The sequence below is a fragment of the Pelecanus crispus genome, chromosome 6 (assembly GCF_030463565.1).
Source record: "Pelecanus crispus isolate bPelCri1 chromosome 6, bPelCri1.pri, whole genome shotgun sequence".
NCBI lineage: Eukaryota > Metazoa > Chordata > Aves > Pelecaniformes > Pelecanidae > Pelecanus > Pelecanus crispus.
Window position 1 is genome coordinate 17387002 of NC_134648.1, and position 24685 is coordinate 17411686.

The 24685-nt window shown below is 41.4% G+C and overlaps 2 protein-coding genes across 3 annotated transcripts in view; both read right to left on the bottom strand.

The window, feature by feature from the left end:
- TSG101 (tumor susceptibility 101) overlaps window positions 1-8398 on the bottom strand; it is a 23593-nt gene extending 15195 nt beyond the window's left edge. For both annotated transcript variants that reach the window (XM_075712342.1, XM_075712341.1), the window contains exons 1-4: window positions 8350-8398; window positions 2953-3037; window positions 1010-1075; window positions 264-427 (exon numbers count right to left, since the gene is read on the bottom strand). In XM_075712342.1, the coding sequence (XP_075568457.1) occupies window positions 264-427; window positions 1010-1075; window positions 2953-3037; window positions 8350-8391 (357 nt within the window). In that variant the 5' untranslated portion in view covers window positions 8392-8398. The remainder of the gene's footprint in view (window positions 1-263; window positions 428-1009; window positions 1076-2952; window positions 3038-8349) is intronic.
- UEVLD (UEV and lactate/malate dehyrogenase domains) lies at window positions 3003-24403 on the bottom strand. The gene is made up of 13 exons (XM_075712335.1): window positions 24362-24403; window positions 22413-22497; window positions 21696-21758; window positions 20791-20954; window positions 19897-20032; window positions 17843-17967; window positions 17130-17235; window positions 15108-15278; window positions 13998-14171; window positions 13336-13420; window positions 12557-12680; window positions 10720-10880; window positions 3003-3037 (listed from the first exon to the last, which is right to left on the bottom strand). The coding sequence occupies exons 1-13, from the start codon at window positions 24401-24403 to the stop codon at window positions 3019-3021; spliced, it is 1455 nt and encodes a 484-aa protein (XP_075568450.1). The 3' UTR covers window positions 3003-3018.
- Between the last annotated feature and the right edge of the window lie 282 nt (window positions 24404-24685).

Consider the following 24685-nt stretch of genomic DNA (forward strand, 5'->3'; position numbering starts at 1 on the left):
TTCATGTCAGTGTACTGCCAGGGAAGGCTGCCTATGCTGCACTGTTTAATCAGACAAACTGTTAACTAAAGACGCAATTAACCAGGCAACAGAATGCAACATCCTGAACTTTAAGACATTACAAATAATAAGCAGCTGTTTTAATTAAAAAAATGGTTTAAGATCCCAAATAAAGAGGATTACAGTTTTTGTTAAAAATGATACAACTATCTAAAGGAATTCAGAACTGAGCAATTTGAGGGTTTCAAGTTTCCTATACTTACATATTTCCACTCATGCAGATAAGGAAGGTATATCTTTCCATTTGCATCAACATGCTTCCCAGTTTTTATTGTCATAGAGCTAGTAGGTTTAACAAAACAAATTGGGGGGTTGAAAGGGTAGGTGTCCAGCAGCCACAAGCAAATTGGGATATTGTATGTGTTACCTAGAAAAGATATTTTGAAAGATTTTAAATGTTACTCCAACTCGCTAGCTGTTGTCTTGTATCCTGATTTATAAAAAACTCCTAAACACAGCAAATGCAACTGCATGGAGTCAGAATCCGAAGCCAAAATCTACTAATAACATTCAACAAAGAGTTCACAATGTGGCTATGAACTCAACATTTTTCAGATCAATTTAACTTTGATTTACAATTATCATTTGCCATTATCTTGTTTGTTCTACAATGCAACATTACTAGACCCTAATCTGAATTATCATTAGCTGCAGCAATAAATGGTTTGCAACCCTCATTCGAGAGGCTTGAAAAATGTGCAGTACTGAAAGAAAACAGACGTTACAGAGCTGTACAAGACTGAAGAAGCAACGCTCAACATTAAAATTTTATTCCACAGCAAAAGTAGGGAACTATTTCTTTAAAACATTATACTTTGGACAAGTAAAGGATTTCAAGAAAAGAGTGATCACCGAAGCAGTGAAGTTGAACCAGGACAAATCTAAACAGTTTTTCATGTGATTTGGGAAAATAATGGTGGTGGTGATGATAATAATAAAAACCGCATACCTCTGTAAGGCACAGGAATGGTTCCACTGAGGCTCATCAACTCCCTAGATGAGCCATCATTAAAAACTGAAAGAGAACGAACAGTATTTTTAAAAAACCCATATTTGCTACATTAATTTCTGTTCAGGTTATACCCCATCTATTTATTAGCATCAGTTTTCAGATGTTACACATATATAATCTCAGCTTGAAAGGTTCTGCTCTTGCACATTTTAGACTAACAAATGATTGTCTACAGTCAACTTCTTATGAATAACATTTCTGAGAAATGGATGACTAATTATTGTCAAACTACCTTCATGCAAATGAAACTGTTTCCTCATTCAGAGACCAATTAAAACACGTTGGAACCATACAAACTGCAAATCATACAAATTGCTGCAAAGATAATCTGAACTCAAACTTAATTTAAAAAACAACTGTCATTTTAGAATTACAAAGAATTCCTTATGCTTTCTCCAAACAAACAGGTCAGCAAGAATATGGAAAATTACTGGGCCACAGGCATTTATTACATAGTCAGTAAAGGTAATTTAACCAAACAATAACACACTGAAGAGGGAGAAATGCGTAGCACTTGACTCACTGCCACATCTTAGTCTTAGTTCACAAACTGCACGGGAACCCTGACCTCAATTTACTGAGTTGCTGTATTTAGTTTTCTCACCCTTCCAATCCAATAGGTTATTCTTGGCTGAATAAATCAACTTCTGGTAACAAAGCTTTTATTTTCCTAATTTCACCTGAAAGTTTCTTGTCATACTTCAAACATAGCTTATCGTGTACAATTCTTTTGGTGCTAATATTCTGCAAAGGCAGGTAGAACATGTTGGGACTTAAATGGGGGGGGGGTTATATATTTCATTATTAATATAAACTTGAAAATTATCTCAACAGCAATGTAACCATTTTCTTGTGGCTCATTTCACTGCTCTGAATAGTATAAATTATCTATAAGTGGTTCTGCGCTCAGCCTTTCTGAGGCAGCTTAGAAAGAGTTAAGTAACACAAATGGGCTTCTTGCCACAGCTGGAAGCTATCTGGAATTCTAATCACTACTGTTATGCAAACTTGCTATTCCAACCACAGCCCCTTCACTATTGTTTTTGATTCTCCAGTCACAGGATGAATTTTTATTTCTGTGACAGCTGCTGGCTTGCAGCTATTCAAGTTAAAACTAATTTATCTGTTACCTGTCCATGTCCCTTCTTAATACTTCTCAATCCAGATTTAGAATTTAGAAAGCAGAAGACTATAAAGTCTCTGATGAAGTATTAGTAATATAAATTAGCTAACAGAGGAATCCCACAGGTGACGGTTAAAAAAAGGTGATCAGAAGGAGGATGACCTCAGCAGCTATGCTGGCTCACTGTATCTTGTGAAACCATGCCCTCAGCCTCTGGAGCTGATCCTAGAGATCATCGTCATTTAATGCACTCAAATTTAGTCAGAGCCTTTAAAATAGCTAACAAACAGTGACTGTCATCGTTAATTTACAAATACAAACCTCCTCATCCCCATTTTCTATCTACTTGGCTATGTTTTCTTGTACTCTTAAGGACTGCCACAATTACTTTCAATTATGTATTTGTTCATTGATTTACAGTTCTTTCTAAATAGAACTCTAATAATATCTTTATATGAGAGCAAAGCTGAATTTGTAAGATACCAGCAATCTCAGGACACCAGCTGATATGACATCACTGAGCAATTAACTAAGAGTTAAGCTGTGAAAAATGCCAACGCTTCTTGGCAGGTTAGATAGACTCAGTAACATAGAAAGGTTATTTTAGAAAATAACTGTGTGTTTCTAAGGAAGTATTGGTGTCAAAGATCAAGAAGAGAAACTCAAATTATGTTTTCTAGTTTTAATCTCCTTTTTCCCCCACAAAAACTTCCAAATATATCTAAACCATCAACAATTTTCTCATGCACAGACTAACCATATGAATCCATGACAGGTTTGAGGTCCTTGTACTGAGTAATAACACTGGTCGTCTCCTGTACAGTTAGGTCTCTATACTTATACTGGAAAACAAAAGAGAAAGAATTACTTTAGAGACTAAATTTTCAGTGTAATTTAATTTGGTTTTATTTTACCCAATAGACTGCTTTTAGGAGAGTTTACATTGATATACGGGCATTCTTCTCCACTCTGGAATAAGGATTTATTTCTCCGTATTACTTAACTGAATACTACCTATTGAACTTACCAAACTTGAACAAGGTGTTAAGATGCTTTTAGTCTTAAATAAGGGTCCATACATCAAGTGATTTGGGCAAAGCTATTGCATTTTCATTCACGTTCTGCCACAACCAACAGTATCAGAGAGATATATGTGGATGTTAAAAACACATCTCCAAACGACTATAGTGATGTTTTGAACATTCCTGATACACAGCTATCTAGGATCTGAACCTCACAGATATCTTTTGTAGCACCTTTCAAAGCATCACAGTATCAATCGTTGATCAGTATTTTCATGTATTTTATCAACTAGAAAGCAGACATTTCAAGGCACGATATTATCAGTAATAATACTGGTTTCACCCCCTTCCTTTTATCAGGAGCAGGGAGTAACTCACAGCACAGAAGATCTGTAAAACACAGATACACTGCTACAGAATTTAACAATCTCAGAACTATAATCCACAGACAACAAAGGAGATGCTCCTGGGCAACAAGAAGCTGGTTCGCCATGTGGCACAGCTCTTTAACCTTGTAGCCATTCCTCCTGATAACTACCATTAAAAAGAAAGCCAACAGTGTCCCTTGACAATGTTTTCATTGTAATAAAATTGAAAAAAAAAAAAATTACAGTCTTCAGATGTCTTAAGGAACATAAACAGACAGCATCCTTTCATTCAACCATGGTAGGAAGACAAAGGGCCCAGCACAATGAAAAGTCCAATACCCAAAGCGCACAGATGTTAACAACATCTGAACAAATTAATTCAGACATGTATCCAAGAGCAAAGTGTGGTGCCACAGCTAAAGGTCTCCTTTGCTCCAACAAACACTCCTAAGTTGTGAAGCTTAGAAACTAATTCTTCTTCCTATTATCTACAGATTGACAAGGATGCTACTCCTGGGCATGATAACTCTTACTTAATGAGCAGAGATGAACATGCCACGCCACTTCCCGTAATGGCACCTCAGTCTAAAAAAAGCACCCGTGCTTTGGGGGATGCTGTGACTTACCTTCCTGAAATGACCATGGCCAAACCAGCCATACGGTCAGTCTGCAAAACACTGGTCTGTGGGAAAGAAAAGCAACCCCTCCGGTAGGGATGCCTGCATATGCAGGGAGGCACCAGCATAGAGGTCAGGCAGGCATGGGGTCAGGGCAGCCCCTGGATGCTGTTTTGATGGGTGGGCTGCAGCAAAGCATCTCAGTCTCCTCTGGAAAGTGGGTGCAGGACTGGGAGCGTGCAGGAGGGGCTTGACAGAGGAGAGACAACTTTGCTAGCATTTGAGTACATTCCTCCATCCATCCCTCCCTCCCCAACACCTAGCGGAAGCGAGAAATAGAGAGCAGGCATTGCTAGAACATGGAGACAGAGGTCTCTGAAATTTTGGCTAGGTCAGGCAGAGACTGGCAGTACTTACCCACATCACTGACTGTGTTACTACAGCACGAATGAGAGCATGTCACCAGCTACTTTAAAACATAAGAGGCGGTCTTTTTATAGGAATGTACATTATGGTACAGGATATAGACTCAAGAAGATTGGCCTAATCACTATTAAAAAAAGAACTGGCTTCCACTAACAGAAGCTCCTAACAAGCACAAGGATTCAGAGTCAGGATTTAAATCCACTTTTGGCACAAGAGTCTCAAGTGAGTTTAGTGAAAGAATAGAAAGAACAATGCCTGCCTGCTCAGCACACATACTGAGAGTCTAGTACACAGTGGTTGACAGGGTTGATAAAAACCTAGCTTTGGTTATCTGGGGTGCTTTTAAAAATTAGGTCCAACACCTGAAAATTAAAAATTATTTTCATATGTCTCTGAAAACTAAGAAAAACAGTATTGCTGCAAATAGTTTTTACACTGAGTGATGAATAATTACTTAGAATCATTGATTGGCTTAGGTTGGAAAAAACCTTTAAGATCATCGAGTCCAACCGCAAACCTAGCACTGCCAAGTCCACCGCTAAACCATGTCCCTAAGCGCTACATCTACATGGTTTTTAAATACCTCCAGGGCTGGGAACTCAACCTCTTCCCTGGGCAGCCTGTTCCAATGCTTGACTACCCTTCTGGTGAAGAAATTTTTCCTAATATCCAATCTAAACCTCCCCAGCACAACTTGAGGCCATTTGCTCTCATCCTATTGCTTGTTAGTTGGGAGAAGAGACTGACACCCACCTCACTACAGCCTCCTTTCGGGTAGTTGTAGAGAGCGATAAGGTCTCCCCTCAGCCTACTCTTCTCCAGGCTAAAAAACCCCAGTTTCCTCAGCTGCTCCTCATAGGTCTTGTGCTCCAGACCCTTCACCAGCTTCGCTGCTCTTCTCTGGACACACTCCAGCACCTCAATGTCCTTCTTGTATTGAGGGGCCCAAAACTGGACACAGTATTCCAGGTGTGGCCTCACCAGTGCTGAGTACAGGGGGACAATCACTTCCCTGCTCCTGCTGGCCACACTATTCCTGATACAAGCCAGGATGCTGTTGGCCTTCTTGGCCACCTGGGCACACTGCTGGCTCACATTCACCTGGCTGTTGACCAACACCCCCCAGGTCCTTTTTGGCCAGGCAGCTTTCCAGCCACTCTTCCCCAAGCCTGTAGCGTTGCATGGGGTTGTGGTGACCCAAGTGCAGGACCCAGCACTTGGCCTTGTTGAACCTCATACAATTGGCCAAGGCCCATTGGTCCAGCCTGTCCAGATCCCTCTGTAGAGCCTTCCTGCCCTCCAGCAGATCAACGCTCCTGCCCAACTTGGTGTTGTCTGCAAACTTACTGAGGGTGCACTCGATCCCTTCATCCAGATCACTGATAAAGACATTAAACAGAACTGGCCCCGATACTGAGCCCTGGGGAACACCACTTGTGACTGGCCGCCAACTGGATTTAACTCCATTCACCACAACTCTTTGGGCCCGGCCATCCAGCCAGTTTTTTACCCAGCAAGGAGTACACCTGTCCAAGCCATGAGCAGCCAGTTTCTCCAGAGGAATGCTGTAGGAAATGGTGTCAAAGGCTTTACTAAAGTCTAGGTAGATAACATCCACAGCCTTTCTCTCATCCACTAAGCGGGTCACCTTGTCATAGAAGGAGATCAGGTTAGCCAAGCAGGACCTGCCTTTCATAAACCCATGCTGACCAGGCCCTATCACCTACTTGTCCTGCATGTGCCATGTGAAGGCAGTTGGGATGATCTGCTCCATAACCTTCCCTGGCACTGGGGTCAGACTGACAGGCCTGTAGTTCCCCAGATCCTCCTTCCGGCCCATCTTGCAGGTGGGTGTCACATTTGCTAACCTCCAGTCAACTGGGACCTCCCTGGTTAGCCAGGACTGCTGATAAAGGATGGAAAGTGGCTTGGTGAGCACTTCGCCAGCTCCCTCAGTACCCTTGGGTGGATCCCATCCAGCCCCATAGACTTGTGTGCGTCTAAGTGGTGTAGCAGGCTGCTAACCATTTCCCTTTGGATTATGGGGGCTTCATTCTGATCCCTGTCCCATCTTCCAGCTCAGGGGGCTGGGTAGCTGGAGGAACAACTGGTCTGACTCTTAAAGACTGAGGCAAAGAAGGCATTAAGTACCTCAGCCTTTTCCTCATCCTTTGTCACTGTGTTTCCCTCCATGTCCAATAAAGGATGGAGATTCTCCTTAGCCCTCCTAATATTTATAGAAACATTTTTTATTGCCTTTTACTGCAGTAGCCACGTTAAGTTCTAGTTGGGCTTTGGCCCTTCTAATTTTCTCCCTGCATAACCTCATGACATCTTTGTAGTCCTCCTGAGTTGCGTGCCCCTTCTTCCAAAGGCCATAAACTCTCCTTTTTTTCCTGAGTTCCAGCCAAAGCTCTCTGTTCAGCCAGGCCAGTCGTCTTCCCTGCCGGCTTGTCTCTTGACACATGGGGATGGCCTGCTTGCATGCCTTTAGGATTTCCTTCTTGAAGAATGTCCTGCCTTCCTGGACTCCTTTGCCCTTCAGGACTGCCTCCCAGGGGACACAATCCTTTATCTCTACTTACTTAGTAGAAGTAAGCTTGTAAGATTCCAGCTAATGCCACAAGCAAAATTAAGTGCTACAGCAGCTATTAATTTCAGTACGCAGATCCAGATAACTACAGAAGATGGCAGTTCTGTATATTAAAATGACATATGAAGATGTTTTTCCTAATGAGAATGATGGCTTTTCTAAAATTTTTTATTTAAATCACAAAGTATACTCTTCTGTGCTTATTTATCTTTTCCAGTCTAAAAAGTGCTAGAATATTACAAGACAATCTTTTCCAGCGTTCATACAGTAAGTATGGGCTTTAATTTCAAACTGCTAGGCAAAGCCCAGTTTTCACCTGAAGAATGGCACAACTACACGTGGCTCTGCGTGATTCAGTGATTAATGATTTACCTTCCAAGAGATTTTCTTGTTTCCTTAAACAAGGGTGATAAAAAACCCCACCCTTATCCTAGTCAATGAAGTTGAACTCGCCTTTCACCTTCATTTAATCAGCAAACGCAAATGACGCTATACAACCCAACAACCCAAACCTCAGCTCTGATCCACTCTGATGCGCGACAGCCTCAACTGGGCAAATGGTTTCTATTCAGCTTCTACCGGCAATATCCTAACCCGAAACTGAAGTTTCGTAGGACTACAAATAACGAAATACGCTAGGTTTTGGTGCAGCATACCTCGCTTCACAAACTAGGGCCATTTGCGGTCCGCAGGCGGCCGGACACAAGCCTTCCACCGCCGCTCCCCCCGGCCGCCGACAGGACTACCCCCGGAGCTCCGCGCCGGCTGCCGGCCCGGGACGAAGCCGCGGGCTGGCGACTCTCCGTGACCGCCCGTGAGGAGGGAAACGGCAAAGGGGAGCCGGCCGCTCCCGGGAGCCAGCGCCGAGGCCGAGGGAGAGACGGGGCCCCCGCTCCGCCCCTGGCCCACGCCCGGCGCCGAGCGCCGCCCGCAGCAGGCCGCGGGCAGGACGCCGCTCCCCTCCGCCCAGCCCTCGCTGAGGCCGCCGCCGCCTCGGCCCAGGGGCCGCCGCAGAGGGCGGCCCGCCCGACGCACCGGGGCAGGCGGAGGGCAGGGGCGGCCCGCGGGCACCCAGCCGGGCCGGCGGGGAGGGCAAGGGGCTCTCGGTGCCCCCGGCCGCGCCATTACCTTGGCGAGCATTTTCTTGAGCTGGCTCTCGGAGACCGCCATGGCGGCCGGCCCCTCCTCCGCCCAACCGCCGCTCCCGGTGCCGCCGCCGCCGCCGCCACACACCGGCCCGGCCCCGCCGCCCCTCCCCGCCCCTACATAAAAGCAGGAAGCGGCCGCTTCCGCCCGGCCGTGACGACACTTCCGTGAGAGGGCGAGGGGCGGGCGTCCCGGGGCCGGAGGGGCCGGGCGCCGCCTGCGCAAGGAGGCGGGGGAGCCGCGGCCCCCAGGCTGGCCCTGCGCCGCCTGGCAGAGCCCGGCCGGCGGTGCCGGAGGTGCCGGGTGCCCCGGGCAGGGCTCCCGCCGGGACCCCCGCCCCCACCGGCTGGCGGCCGCTTCCCGCCCTGCCCGCGGACAGCCCCCAGAGGCGGCACGCGCTAGCAGTACTTCGCGGATCAAGGATACGTCACGCAATGCCTAGAAATTCTTTGCAGTGCAGTTTATTGTTAACAAGTATTTTTGGGAATTAATGTCCCGCGAGAATGTAAAGTGCCCTTTCCCACCACGCTGATCAAGCTGCCGTCCTTTGGTTATTTTTCAAGGAATATGACGCAAGCACGAGAGTGACATTTCTTCTAAAGAGCAAAGATTAATTATTGTATAACATAAGCATCGATCTAAAAGACAGCCCTTGGAAGAGTCTGCAGCTTTTCATGATTAAAACTATTACTAAAAAAAACCCAAATAAACAAAACACCTCGACTGTTCAACATGAGAATAAATGCTCAACAGATTAAACACAACACGTTGAAGAACAACATAAACCCATAATTTTATGCTGTTTTTTCCAAAGTAAGAGGAAAAAAAAACCAACCCCAAAGTCCAGCCATAGTGTTGGGCGCTTTTTTTTTTAATATAGCAGCAAAGTTAAGACACCTGCAGCCATCACTAATTTTGTTCTATGACTGACGACCACAAAGAAAGAAATTTGAGTAGTCCATGAAAAAAAAAAACATTCTGAACTACTGAAGGTTTTTTCCTTTCTATTTTTATCTTAATTGTGAGATCAATATAAACTCAGAATTCCTTGTAAGTCTGGCTCTTTGTGAGATATAACCGGAAGGCACAAAGGAATAGATTTTTCGCTCTGATGCATATCCTATCCTACCCTACAGCATATCCTGTTGCTTAGACAGACTCATCAATATTTACCCAGTCACACCTCAAAATGTAAACGTGGAGTGACATTCTTACACTGCACACAGCAGGAGTGGAGCCCACGTCCCCTATGCCTGCGTCGTGATGCTGAGGTATAATCAGGATGAATATGGTCTTTTAGCAGTGCAGTGAATCAAGAGTTTAGAACTCCCAAAAAACCTTTACCTTAAAACCATCTGCTTTTTGATTTATCTAAAAATCCACATCCTGCTTTTTTCACCACATCCTTGGCCTCCCCCGAGGAGGGTTACAGGTTCTGTTGCCTTCTCAAGTAGCTGTATTCTCCTCAGGCTGATGTAAAGCTTCCTGACATCAGCTGGCTTTGGACCAAGGCCTGAACTTGCAGATACTTAACTGTCAGATTTTCTTCTTTCTTTGAAGCCCACCCCCTGCTCCTCCCTTTCAGGAAGAGCACCTGTTCCAATGCTGCACAGGGTGAGAGTGTTGCATGTATGTACCGAGAACTGCAGATGCTTTAGTGCTCTGAATATCCTTATAAAGTAAGAGCAAGCGAGTCATGACCAGAAAGTCTCAGACACCAGTAAACATAAAACAGAAATTCATATCCAATACTTCAGGTTTGAAGGATACTGCTAATATCATGCTTTTAGCTCTTTTTTTCCCCTCAGTAATAAGCAGGAGTCCATTGGCATAAGAGCGTCTGTGGTGGGCATGAAAGATAGAGCTATCAAACTGCATCCCCCAGTGCCCTGAAGAGCTGGAGTGTGACCATATTCTAGACAATATGGATGCAGCACTTAAACCAGGAGGAAGAGTTCTAGTTGGCTCTACACACTGGAGTTTCTGCAGAGCTGTGTAAGCTGCTCTCCTAGACTGTGTCCTAATGAGGTGCAAAGAGCTAAGAATAACCCAAGAATCAGGCTATAATTAGCAACAAAAACCCACAGGCAAAAGTCACCTGAATTTAGGTAAAACATTCTTGCACATTACCCTCCTTATTTTGGCTACCAAAAGTGCACTTTTCAAATAAGAAATTACTGTGCAGTGCAGTATTAAATAATTTCAACCAAAACTGAGAAAGCACTTTTTGAAAGGAAAGTAAAAAACCTTCTTATTTTATATAGAAATCCATATATACCAAGCAACCCTTTCTGCCTAGCTAATCTCCGACTTCTGTGAGCAGACACTGTGGCTTCCCTTGTGCTTGCTTACAGTTTCAGTTGCTGCTGAAGGTCATGAATTGATCCTGCGCTGCTTTGCAGCTTTTCTTGCACTAGTGGATCTTCTTCTAGTTTGACCATTTCAATCACTCCATCGGTTCCAAGAATACACGGTAGACTTAAGAATACTTCACTGTTTATATTGCAACATCCCTGAAACAACACGCAGAGAAGACTGTCACACAGTTAATTATTTCTGCTCTGTCTGAAGCATGGAACTACACAAAGTAGCTTGATTATCTTAATTAAGCAAGGATATTCCATCATATGGCATGTTTTGTATAGGTCAAATTCCAGTTATTTTAGATCCTTTGCAATGGGTTACTGTATAGAAACTGTAAAATATAACTGTACAGTTACAACAAAATCTTGAACCATGCCACACTTGGAGGAGTTTCCCAGTACAGATGTATCAGACCTCTATAACGCAAAAGAAAGCTCATACTACAAAACACCGTTTAAACAGTTTCTTAGGTAGAAAAAGCAGGGACACCTGATAGTACAGTATCATTAGTTCTTTTAGGACTGAACAAAAGAAATTAAAGAATGCAGCCAGAGAGCGCTATCCAGGGAATATTTTTGAAGTACTGATCCCATATTCGTTCTGTGAGAGACTTTATTAAAGTTACACCCCTATAATTCAAGTTTACACTGTAGATTTTGTTTATTTTTAGGATCTGTATGGGAAAATTTACATTCTGTAGTTACTCTGCAGTTTAAGAGACTTGTCACTCCTCTATATCTCCATTTAGTTCATAAACGATTAAAAACTTTACTTGAAAACATAATGATGAAAGTAGGTGTATGTCTGTACTTGATGCATATGCAGCCTACTCAACTTCCCTGCACTGGGACATGCAAATCACCCTTCTGAAGCCTGTAAATGCAAGTAAATGTTTCTACATGGGTTTTTTCTTCGTATGAAATGACTTAATGCTTTAAGGAAGCCTCTTAGGATAAACTTTAAACAAGGTTCAGTCTATAATTTTAAGTTAAAGATAGCTTCATGATCTTCTCCTCAATGTAAAGTATCAAGGAGGAAAAAAGCAGCTGTTTCAAAGCTGGTCAAATAAAAATACTGGCAAAAAATGCATTTTATACTTTCATAAAATATACTGAACTCTTTGGGCCCCTGGAAAAATCTACATTCAATACTGAGCACTTGGAGACTGCGACACACACATTTCTCTTCATTGGCCAAATCCAGCTATTCCGGGGGAGCTGGTCAGCAACCTTGAATGTATGTTCCCTCTGGACTCTTGTATTTTTGGGATAGTAATCCACTTTTAATACTAGTTTCAGATTAACACAACAACTGATTTTTGCTCATTTTTGGACTAGAATTGAAAGCTGTTGTTGGAAGAACAAGCATTGGAACAGGCTGCCCAGAGAGGTGGTGGAGTCACCATCCCTGGAAGTGTTCAAAAAACGGGTAGACATGGCACTTTGGGACATGGTTTAGTGGGCATGGTGGTGTTGGGTTGATGGTTGGACTGATGATCTTAGAGATCCTTTCCAACCTTAATGATTCCTAGTTTTTACTTTCATTAAAAAATAATCCAGCCACCAGGCCGGGAAACATGAAATTATTACTCTACCTTTAACTGGTTTAGTGGTGGACATGGTAATGTTAAGTTAATGGTTGGACTTGATGATCTTGAAGGTCTTTTCCAACCTAAACGATTCTATGATTCTATAGGAAAGTAATGGAAGTAGTACTACTTCAGAACCATTACTTTAAGTGAGATGTCTGCGTTGCTAAAATTGACAGTCATATCCAGTAAATAATATAATTAGTGCCAAACAAAAGATATTAATAACACATTTACCTTTGCCAGAGTGGATACAGAATGAACCTTTCTTTTATCTTTCAGTATACTGTCAGTCAAATCAGCAACCGAGAGCCCAACAGACCAAGATCTCTGACCTTTTCCCTTCAGAATTTCCATAGCTCTATATAAACCAGGAGAAGGAGAAAAACATGATGATTAGATTTTAATTATGCCTATTTTGGTTTATATGTAAAATCCAAAAGACAGATTAAGTCTATCATATCAGGTAAAGTGTACTACAAAAACATGATTCTCTGTTTTGGAAAACAACAGAAGTGAGTTAAGAATTACTTTAAAGAACTTCTTTATGTATATTTTTCCCACATGAGTTACACCTATTTTCTGCCAAGAGGTATAACTGATATGTGGCTAACTAATTAAATCAGGTTAAGTTGATCCAAATGTGTACTTTGCTTTGAAGTAAACTGTTTCCACACAAGCTCCGAGAAAACTGTGCCAGAAGGCTTATCTACTATTTTTTTAAAAAAAAAAACCACAATTGAACTGGCAAGTCTAATATTCTACTGTATATTCCAGAAAGCTTGCCTTGTCCTTAGATCATCACAGGCACAACATTACTGACAACTTCAGAAAAACAGTGGGCATATACACACATGAGAGTGAATGACACTCAGACCTACAATCTCCTATAAACTCAATGTGCGAACATTTTAGAGCAAACTTCCTCCTCTTCTTAAATAGCTGAAGGAGAAAACTCTGCAAAGATCAAGTGCCTAAACATGAAGAAAAAAACCTTAAGATTATGATGGCGTTACCTGTTAGCCACCTTTTCCCTTGAGTTACGAGCAGCCATTGCTTCCATTTGATTTGCAACTGAATTACAACTGGTCCATGATGGTACTAAATAGAAACAACCAACATTTAAATGCACATCTAAGCAGTGACTAAAATAGGTACCAGATAAGGTGAGGAGAAGAAAAAAAAAATTAAAAAAACCCCTCAAGCTTTCCAAGCTTTCCTTCCCCCACAACCACCCAAATGCAGTTAATGACCTTCTAAGGTCCCCTGGCCTGCTGAAATAAACTCTATAGTAGCACCTGGCCAGAGACACTTGCTTAAAAATTAAGTAGTATGTAATAATTCCTACATTAGCAGTAACCTACCATATATTATACCACACTTCCTTCCTTGTTCTGTACCTCTAACGCATATTGTTATGCCAAATAAAAAACATTTGAGGTTGTATTTTCTATATTTTTTTTTTACTGTGACAAATGTCAAATACTTTTACTACCACTTCAGGTCTATAGTCTCGGGCACACACCAAAACTGTATTATATAGAACCATTATTATGAAAATCTGCCACTCTGCTCATGACTACCTTCATTACTTTTCTCAATTATTCTTTCATTACTCAATTACTTCAGCACTGCCAGGACATTATATACTTATAGTCATAATAAAGTATCATTTTACCTTTGTCTTCCCCATGTTCACCAATAATCCAAGCATCTTTTGCCAGCACCTGTGCTTTCAAAAGGTTTGTCAGTATATACTGAAATCTCTCAGTATCTAGGTTGGCACCTACTCCAATAACTCTGCTCTTAGGAAACGCGCTCAGCTTCCATGACACATACGTCATTATTTCAACTATATGTGAAAGAAAAATATGTTGACAATGAAGAACCACTCAAAATTCAACACAACTGCAAACCACGAATCACAATTATGAAAAACTCAGGACCAAGTTGTTTACTTTAGAAAAGGTATAAGCATGTAAGGACGTATCAGTAGTTTATTTCAACCTAAAACACCCAGTCAGGTGGGGAGGATTCACAGCCCAAGTGAAGTTTTAAGAGAAGTCAAGTGAAACTTCAGAATGAGTCACTATGCTTCCCTCTGCCAAAAATCTCGCATGCTTCTAAATTTAATTCAGCCAGTGTTTAATTTCTTTTAATTTGGCAAGCACTCTTTTCTCCATCTCCACAGCTCTAAATGATAGGAAGGGTAAGAAGCGCTTGAAAAATTGAAAAGGGCTGTCTTCAGTGCATTTACAGGCCAGAGGCTCACACATACTTCTTTCCCTTTTAGAGTAGTGTTTTTGCTCTTAGTTCACAGTATCACTGGCCCAACAGATTTAAACTTTCCACCAAAATGTAGCTGCATATTTACTACCAACACTACATTATGTATATTACTAGTCTGTGAGTCTGATTATATGGCACATACATAGCACACATGTATCTACCCATACTGCACAGGAGAAACGTATACGTAAAACAACTGACAAGACAACAGTCAATGGATGCTAATCTTGTAGATACAGTCAGGTGGAAACTACGTACAGAAACATACAGAAATACGTACCTTTTATACAAAACAAAGTATACTATTTTCTTTTATCTTGGTAACAGTAAAGAAAAAACCCTCAAAGACAGTGTCCTGCTCAAAGCTGAAAAGGAAAACATCTTTCAGAGTAGCAAAAATTTTTGACTAAGTGGGTGTATTTGGCAGTAACGTAATTTTAAAACAGGCCAAAGAGAAAGCCAGCTTAGGGGCAGAACACTTGGCAAAGTACCAACATACCTGGATGAGAAGCAACAAGGAGAACAGTGTTCTGACTGTAGTGTGATATTGCTGGGATAATTCCTCTGAACAAATCCACGTTACTTTGTATGACATCAAGGTACGTCTGAGCATTACCAAGAGAATTAACTGTAAGTACCACAACTTTTGAATCAGCTGAAGCAGAAAAATCTGAAAATATGAAGAAAATATGTTTTTAAAATTTATGCCTTTCTATCAAGTGCAAAACAAAGAGCCATCCTAAAGGCATCCAATCAGGGATTCTTCCCCTCCTGTCTCCCTGCATATCCCCCAGTGTGGAATTTGGGGCACTTCCACAGCACCTGTAAAACACAGCTCTCCCTACAGAACTACTTTCCCTGTTTCATAGCTGGCAAACACAGAAGGCAGACTGCAATTTGTCCAAGGTTACAGAGCAGAGACCAGAAAACATCTAGACAGGGCTGACAGGTAAGCTTTTCCAAGTTTTCTAGGCAAGAGAGAAAAAAAAAATACATCCATGAAAAGACTTCATTTTTATTCTGATTTTTAAAGAAGAGGAAAGACTTTCATTCCTTTATCTGACGCTTCTATAATTTTTGATCTTATAGCTCAATCAAGGACATGTAGACAACCATAAAAAGTGTTCCAAGAGTCTATTTATTAACTCAAGTAAAAGACATGTATTTATTAGCCCAAGAAAACACACAACTACATTTGCTGCAGAAATTCGTAAGTCAAAGCTGTCTTCAGTGGGTAACTGAGTATCCGAGTATCATACAGGTGATCAGCTTGGACACAGAAACAAGGTAATTTGACTGTCACACCACTTCTGGAAATAGCTGACGCCAAAGCAGAGGCCTAGTGCACTGACAAATTGGAAGCATACTAAGGAGGACATAATTAATACCAGCTTGCCCCAAACCTAGATATAAACATACTAAAATAACAGGTGACAGGGTATAAGCATTTTGTAATATTGTAACACTACTAATAGCACAGCCAGCAACAACATACAAGCTTTTTGTACCACAGCTAAATGTAAACATGTAATAGGTAACCACAAAGGCACAGGCAGGGATTTGTGGTACAGTTGCACAACCAGGGCTCAGGAAGAAATGTGCTAGCAGTAAAACCTGCAAGATAAGATCGAAGGATGTAGAGCAGACAATGTCAGGTGCAGAATAAGCAGATAAGATGCCTGGTGACACAAGAACAAGTTTCTGTCCCTGAAATAAGATACATTACATCAGAAGCACAAGAAGGCCACTCATTTCATTTTGCAGAGGGTGCAAGGAACATAAAACCACCACAGACAGGCAAGGAAGAACAGGGCAGTGGCTCAATACATTCCAGCTTCCCCTGTGGAAGAACTTCCGAGCCGCATCACCTCAACCTCTGCAACTAAGACCATCAAAGTCTGTAGCCATCATCACTAATTATGGAGACATGGCATCGACTCTGTTGAGTGGTACACTCACAGCTAATTGAGGACAAGATTGTTAAGAACTAATTGAATACGCAGTGATAATGATTAAGAACTAACTATTGGCCACGTGCATGTTTAATGAACGTCAATCTAGGAAAGTAGTGCTCTGAAACTTACCTTTATTTATCAGCCTTTTTAACAGTGCTCTCGCAGCTACCTCTAATTCCCTAACACACATCTATTTTTAACCCCCTTCCTTCCCTCTCTCCACCCATGACACTGAAGTACTAGCTTGGCTTCTATTTCTGCACAAGTCCAATTTCAGCATCAGCCTCTTACCCTGGAAATACAGACTCACATACCTCTACCTCTATAAACAGAATGAAAAAAGCCTGAAATAAAAGAGATGCAAGCTTGATGATGAACCCTCCCTTCCCAATTTTGCCCTGAAAAGATGAAGAAAAGCAAGAAGCTATGAAAAGATAAGAACATCTTAAAAATATGACCTATATGCCAGAGCCTCTGTATCTCCCCAGGTGTCCTGCTCTCATTAAAACGAGCACAAGCAGATGCTGTACAGGATTCGCTCCCATTCCAGCAACAACATCTAATACCTTTGCTGATCTCCACATTTGGCAGAGCAAAGATCTCCAAGTCCATGGTCCCTCCTTTTGCTGCACCTTCAGAAAGATCCAAAAGAACCACCTTGTCTGCAGCACCCTGTATGAATAAAAATAATGCAGATCAACAATAAAACAAACCAAAACTTGTTCTTGTGGGGGTGAGGAATAAGAACCAGTATTCCTCCAATTCCAGTGTTTGTTGTACTGTGTATAAACCAAACAAAATTACTGACCAGACTTACTGTCAAATCACAAGAAAAAGAATTAAGTTTAGTGAGTTCAATTGGAAAATGACTCACTACAAAACAAACATAAAGAACTCACAAAACCATTTCCCGCAAGTTATAAATATTGATGTTACTGTTGTCTCTGAGCATATAGCCATAATGAAGACCATCTACAGACTACCCTTTTCCAGGGGACAAGGAGATCCCAATTGTAACAGGCCACCACTCAGACAAGAATCCTTTAACTAAGGATTTTCAAAATAAGTGAATTCAATATTCAACCCTCTGTATTTAAAAAGCTGACTGAGAAAACAAGGCAGAAACTAACATTTCTGAGCATCCATAAGTTAACTGAAGAGGTGAATGATATAAGCAGTGACATGGCTATTAAAACTGCTGTGTGTCAGACACCAAGAACTAGGCTGGAAGCCTCTCTATTAATCAGGTCTGTTGCTATTTATAATAATAATTACGTACCTTTGCTGCAACTGCTAGCACACATGCAATGCCAAGATCTCCAGCTCCAACAACAGTAATTTTGTTAAAACATCCTTCGTTTTTGCTTCCACCAATTTTACTCTTTGATTTCATGTCAGTCTCTCCTACAATTAAAAGAAAACCACAAACTTAAGTGCTGGTCCATACTGTATCAACACAGGTATCGCTGCTTCATAAGGGATCACTGTTGTGCCAGAGTTAAACCAAATTACAGAAACTTCTTCAAATTAGCGGTCAAACCTGACCACAGAAAATTCATCACAACTTGCAAGGTACAAAACACAAGTATTCCTCTCTGGATAGGAAAGTTTTTTCACTAAGTAGAAAATATGAGCATAACAATATCAAGAAGCTAGACACTAAGACCAAACAATACTCCCTTTGGTACTGTTACAGGTGTGAATATATACCATGGTCATAAAATTTGTAAAATACTTTGTATTTTCAAAAGACATCCAAAATGGAATTTGATTAAAATACAACTATCTGAGGTTGTTTAGCCAACTGGTAACAAGATTCTCATTCTGAGTATAATGCAGAGATTTGTAACAGAAACATTAAGACTGATTGACCAGAAATGTGTATTGTGCGCACACACACACGTGTGTGCTCACAAGCATGTATGTGTACACAATTACCAGAAGAAACAGCAAAAAAGGGTTAAAGGGAAAGGTTTGCACTGCTTGTCCCAGATCACCATCTGTGATTTCACTAAAAGAAGGAAGAAGAAAAGACCGACACGAAGAAAACGTGTCAGGATAAAGAACAGAAGGACTGGAGCCATAAAATACCCAGATAAGGAAAACATGAGAACCATGAAATTCAGGAATTTTGCCCAAGACTTACAATGGGTGAGATAAAGTAATGAAACAAAAATGCCAAATAGCATCCACACCTGAAGGGTGGGAAAGACAAGTCTGAAATCAGCTTGTCACCACTGAACAAGAAGAACCCAAGAGACATGATATGGGCTCAAGAGCCAGCACTCCTTGTCCTCCGTGCTGCACACCAGTGACTGTGGTCAGACGGGTCTCAGGGCTTGCGACTGTGGGTGCGAGAGCATGAGTGAATGAGATCTAAGAGAATGAATTAATGTGATTGGGTAAAATCAACTTGCTTATAATAAAATCACATTTCCCTTCCACCAGACCTCACATAGAATTTTGCTGCAGTAATTTCCAACAAATGAGCAGTACCAAGTCTACAGCATTTTTCAGTAGGCTTAAATGCAAACATGCAAAATGAGCTGCTTATTCAAATAAAGAGAATCTGAGATCTTGGTTCAAAAAGAGGCACTTTGGATTACTGTCCTGGTTTCGGCTGGGATAGAGTTAATTTTCTTCCTAGTAGCAGGCATAGTGCTGTCTTTTGGATTTAGTAGGAGAATAATGTTGATAACACGCTGATGTTTTAGTTGTTGCTAAGTACTGCTCATGCTAGTCAAGGACTTTGCAGCTTCCCATGCTCTGCCAGGTGCACAAGAAACTGCGAGGAGGCACAGCCAGAATAGTTGATCCAAACTGACCAAAGGGCTCTTCCATACCATGTGATGTCACGCTCAGCATATAAGCTGCGGGGAGTTGGCCAGGGGGCAGCGATCGCTGCTCGCGAACTGTCTGGGTATTGGTCAGCGGGTGGTGAGCAATTGTATTGTGCATCATTTGCTTTGTATATTATTATTACTATTATTATTATGTTGTTACTATTACTACTGCTATTTTACTTTATTTTATTTCAATTATTAAACTGTTCTTATCTCAACCCAGGAGCATTTCTCACTCTTACTCTTCTGATTCTCTCCCCCATCCCATCGGGGTAGGGGGAGTGAGTGAGCAGCTGCATGGTGCTTAGTTGCTGGCTGGGGCTAAACCACGACAATTATACAGAGAAAATACCAAACACTGTGGACATGCAAACACCAAAAAGTCAGATTTTAAAACTGGGTAGGCATCTTTGTGATATCAAGTAATAACAATAAATAAAACAGATATTGCGCAGGAACATTACAAACAAATAAATGAAAACATCCACACCTTCAGTAATCTTTGCAATGTAGGAGAGAAGTTCTGATTGCCTGGCTGCATCAGAAGACGACAGTGAATACAAAGGGAGCTCTTCCTCAAATTTTGCAATCATTTCCTTGATTAATCCAACGACAGTTGATTTCGGCTGAAATATAGCAATGCAGAAGACAAAACGGTCGACTAGCTATTTCATATAGTGGTATCAGCTGTAAACTGCAGTATATCATAAAGAACCGCAGCTATACAAAATTTAATCAAATTTTAAGTATTGACACCCTTAACACTTTACATAAACACTTAAGGTAAAGAAAAGCCTGGGAATTTCTGTATCAGTAATGACAAATATATCCCACCCATTTCAGAAAACTAGCACTTCATTAAATCATTTTTACTGGCCTGGCAGTCATATTTAAGTTATTTAATACAGTGCATAAAATCATTTAGCAACAGCATTGGCTTTTGAATCTCTATGCTAATGTTTCAGAGTTCTGCTGAAAGAGACATAGTCAAAATGTAGGAACTTCCACTGAACTTTCTTGAGGGATGCTCAGTTGGTCTAGTATTATTATTCATTATTCATAGCAACAAAATATCAAAGGGCCCACATGAGGCTTATACTCCTTTATAACTAAGTCAGTCCCTTTTTCTTCAGCTTAAAATAATTTTCCTTACATTCACTTGTTAACTTCCTTTACAATCACTTCAGACAGTCTGAAAGCTGTAATTTCAAGAGACATAACATTCTGCTTCTCTTTTCATAATCATTCCGTATTTAAGATTAACAAAAAAATGCAGAAAACAAAAAGCCCTGAAACCCTACCCACTCCTCTCCATTGATCTCCATATGATACCATGCTTTATTCCCAAATACTTTCCTCCCCTGTCAGCGACTCCACCTCTTACATGGCTCCAGTTTTGCAGGTAGGGCAAATAAATCCTGCCATGAGCATCAACGTGCTTTCCCACTGAAATGCCCATGTTCACAGTCGGCTTCAAGAAGCAAATGGGGGGAGCAAAGGGATGAGAATCCAGAATCCACAGATGAATAGGTATGTTATAGGAATTACCTGTTCAACACAAAACAAAAGCCATTGCCAACTTCTGCATTGAGGAGGCACTAAAAACCAGGCGTGTGTGCATGTGATTCACACTTCATAATAACAAAGAAAAAAAGCCTGCCAGATCACTTTCTAGACTCACACTGGAAAGTATTTATGTTACTTAGGCTAGTTAATAAAAGCAGACTTGCCTGGATCAACTTGAAGTGCTACCAGTGTGTCTTTCTTAATATAAAGTTTTGCTGTGTTTTGTTTTCCAGGGTATTCTATCAGCCAACATGTCCCCTTTTCCAGGCAAAGAAATCTCGTACAACTACCCATTTCAGAGTTATTTTAGGACTCAACAACTGATGCAAAGAGGCATCTATTAAGAGCTTTACCTCAGACTTCAAAGGCTTTAAGTTAAAAATAAAAAATTACCTACTAGTTATTTTTGGACACCGCCTATACAAGCACAGGGCTTGTGGAGTTCATGCAGCCTCCATGAGAACCAACCAGTTTGCCTACACAGTCTCAAACTACATCATTTTTTTAATAGTTACTTGACTTATCTAATACCACCTTATTTCAGCATCTATGAGTGCATGAAGGCACTTGTTTATGCAGTAGAAGTGCCTTCTTACAATTCATGCAAAATCCTTTATAGCCACCTTTAAAGCAGCTGCACAGTATATTGTTGACAGGCAGTACCCAACACATTTTACAATTAGATGCATAACTGGTAAGGAAATCATATTTGACTTATCTTACCATATTTCACCGGAATAGTACCACTAAAATTCACGAGGTCCTTCTGGGATCCATCCTTGAAGGCTGAAATTAAAAATGTGATTTTAAAAAATAATAATAATAAATCCTTTCAAATCTGGCATGGCAATCCCATCCACAACTACCAATATACAACGCTAATTTTTCTTTAGAAATCAAATACACTGCTCCTGAAAGAACCAAGGCTAAAATGTTACCAAGGTCCCCTCTCCCGCTTTGACATAATTCCTGAATGGAATCTTAATAAAAATTGCATTGGCACAACTAAGCACATCATGAGTCTGAAAATCCCTTGTCCTTGGTAATTCTGGTGTTGTAGGAACATTCAATCAGGCTGAGGGATTCTTGAAGTTATGCTTGACAAACTAAAGACATCAAAATGCTTTCAGTACAGTCATGGGATATGGGAAAAATGCTGTTACATATAAAGAATTTAAAAGAACACCAATCTTCTATAATTATTGAGAAGTTAAAATAAAATGAGATTTAGTGAATGAGTTGCTTAGGTTTTCATATCTATGCGCTCTTGGAAGAGCTTTCAAAAATAGTCACATGACATAAGAAATTCTACTGCAAGTCAAAATAAAGATAGGAACACAACTGAAAGATAGTCACACTGTTTAGAGTCTATTATACACAGTCCGAATCTATGGCAAGTAAGAATCACAATTAGTTCAAAGTAACTATATCACTTCTTACTGTATGTGTTCATGGAGAACGTGAAGTTTGGGTAGGTCTTGCTAACATTCTTTAGTTCTTCTATGGTCAGATCTCTGAACTTATACTGGGAAGAGAGGAGAAAAATAAAAATCAGAAAAAAATGTTTCATTTCAAAGGCTTCTTCTTTGATTACCAGAGATAGGGAAAAGGAACAAAGAGAAAGTAGAAACACAAGAAGGGGAACATAATAATTACTTGTAGTATTACAAATAGTTTTGGTGTGAAATAAATTATCAAAAAATTTGATTTAAAAAAAGCACTTTAAACATCGCAGGTCTGCTGTTGCTACATTAGAACTCAAATTCCGAACATCGCTCCTTATACACCATTCCTTCCCCTTTACAGTTGTGTGAGCAGAGGCTTAATAAAATTTAGTCTCCTCTGCACATGATAATTAAAGACAATATAAAATAATAAACCTCTTAGAAAAAAGAAGTCATCTTATTACTGACTCAGTTACTACTAAAATCTCAGATCCACCCGCACACATTTTAGAAGAGTTTCATAAGATGTCCATTTCCCACAAACATATTAAACGTGTAATTAGCCTTTGCAAATTTTTTTCCATGTTTAAGCTCTCCTTGAGAGCTGAGAAAATTCAAACAAAATAATGCATCCTTCTTTCCCGCCTGCAGAAAATCTGCTCACAGATTAACTAAGTACTGATGCTTGAAATGTGATCTGAAAGTAATTATCAGCAAGAATGAATCACTGCTACTTTAGACTGTCCCCTGCAAGTCTGATACCCGATCTTCCAAGAGATTTGCATCTTCCTCCATCTTAAAGTTATGAAGAATATTTTCCATTTCCTAGATTAGAGCATCTGCTTCGCATTTTAGGAAGTCCAGAGTTGTCCTGGAACCCTCGCCTAAGCAAACACAACTGTGGCATGACAATGGCTTAAAGAGGTGCTCACTGCATTGCAATACTTGTCATGAAGTAGTAGCTAAAATCTACAATCTCTTCAGTAAGGCACCCATCAGGAAGAGCAGCAACACTACAGCTACATGGATGGTACGAGTATTTTCCACTTCGTACAAGAAAACACAAAGCTGCTGCAAAGAAACACCTTTTAGTCAGCTTCTCCACGTTCAATCTTACAGGATACTGCAAAGTCAAGCAGTAAAAAAAAAATAAAAAAAAAAATCAAAGGTGCTCAAATTAGGAATGTCTACACAACACATTTTCAGAAGCATCGACGCATTTGGTTGTGAAATCAAAGCCATCCTTCCACAGCTGACCCCCTTATTCGTAATGCAAAGTGAGGCATTCCTATTAAATATTTTGTTCTTTTCTAAAGATCGGAAGATTTATGAGGCGAGTCAGATACAGACCTTTCTCATTTTGCACCTAAAGTTATTTGGCATGCCCAAAATTTAAATAGGCATACCTCAGTTTCTCATATGGAAATTAAAACGTCTTTACCTCAGAGGAATGCTATAAAAATAAATCAGCGTGCCTAAAGCGTGGAGATAGTAATGCAGGGATTGTCACACAAAAATCCCCAAGAAAATTAGTGACTCTTCATGCAGCGTAAGGTCTCAGTTGCATGCAGCACATCACGGGTGTTCCTGTGTCCTGAACCACAGCAATAAAATTATGCGTGTCGCAACTTTAAACTCCGGTGCGTTACGGCAATATAAATCCTGCACCCCGAACGGGACGGAAGTTTTTGACAAGCGATGATCGCGAAATTAAGGACGGCCGAGAACGGGAGGGCGGCTGACCCGCGCCTCCACCCGTCCCGTCCCGTCCCGTCCCCTCCCAGCGCCTCATGAGGGGACTCGCGGGAACCTCTGCCGGCCGCCGGGCGCTGCATCTCTCACGCCGAGAGCCCGCAACCGCACGCTCCGTCCCCTCCACCCCGCCTAAAAAGTCGCCATTTTCCACAGCCCTTCTCCCGCCGGTGCCCCGGCCGCCCCGCGCACCTTGCCCAGCCGCTGCCGCAGCGCCTCCTCCGACAGCTCCATCATGGCGGCGCGGCGCGCGCCTCCCAACGGCCCCCGCGCGGCTGCCGTCCCTCAGGGCGGCGGCCTCGGCCCGCCCCGGCGCTCCCCAGGGGAACCGGGAAAAAAAAAAAAAAACCACAACCCTCTCAATTTTCCTTCTAATAGAATCATCTGCGAGTGGGAGGTCAAATAAACGCTTCAGTACAGTACTGCGACAGGTGAATGCAACGAGCTCCCGGTTGGGTGCCATTTCCACCCATCGCGGTATTGCCTTTAAGTAGTAGATTTCGGTGGTAGATGTTG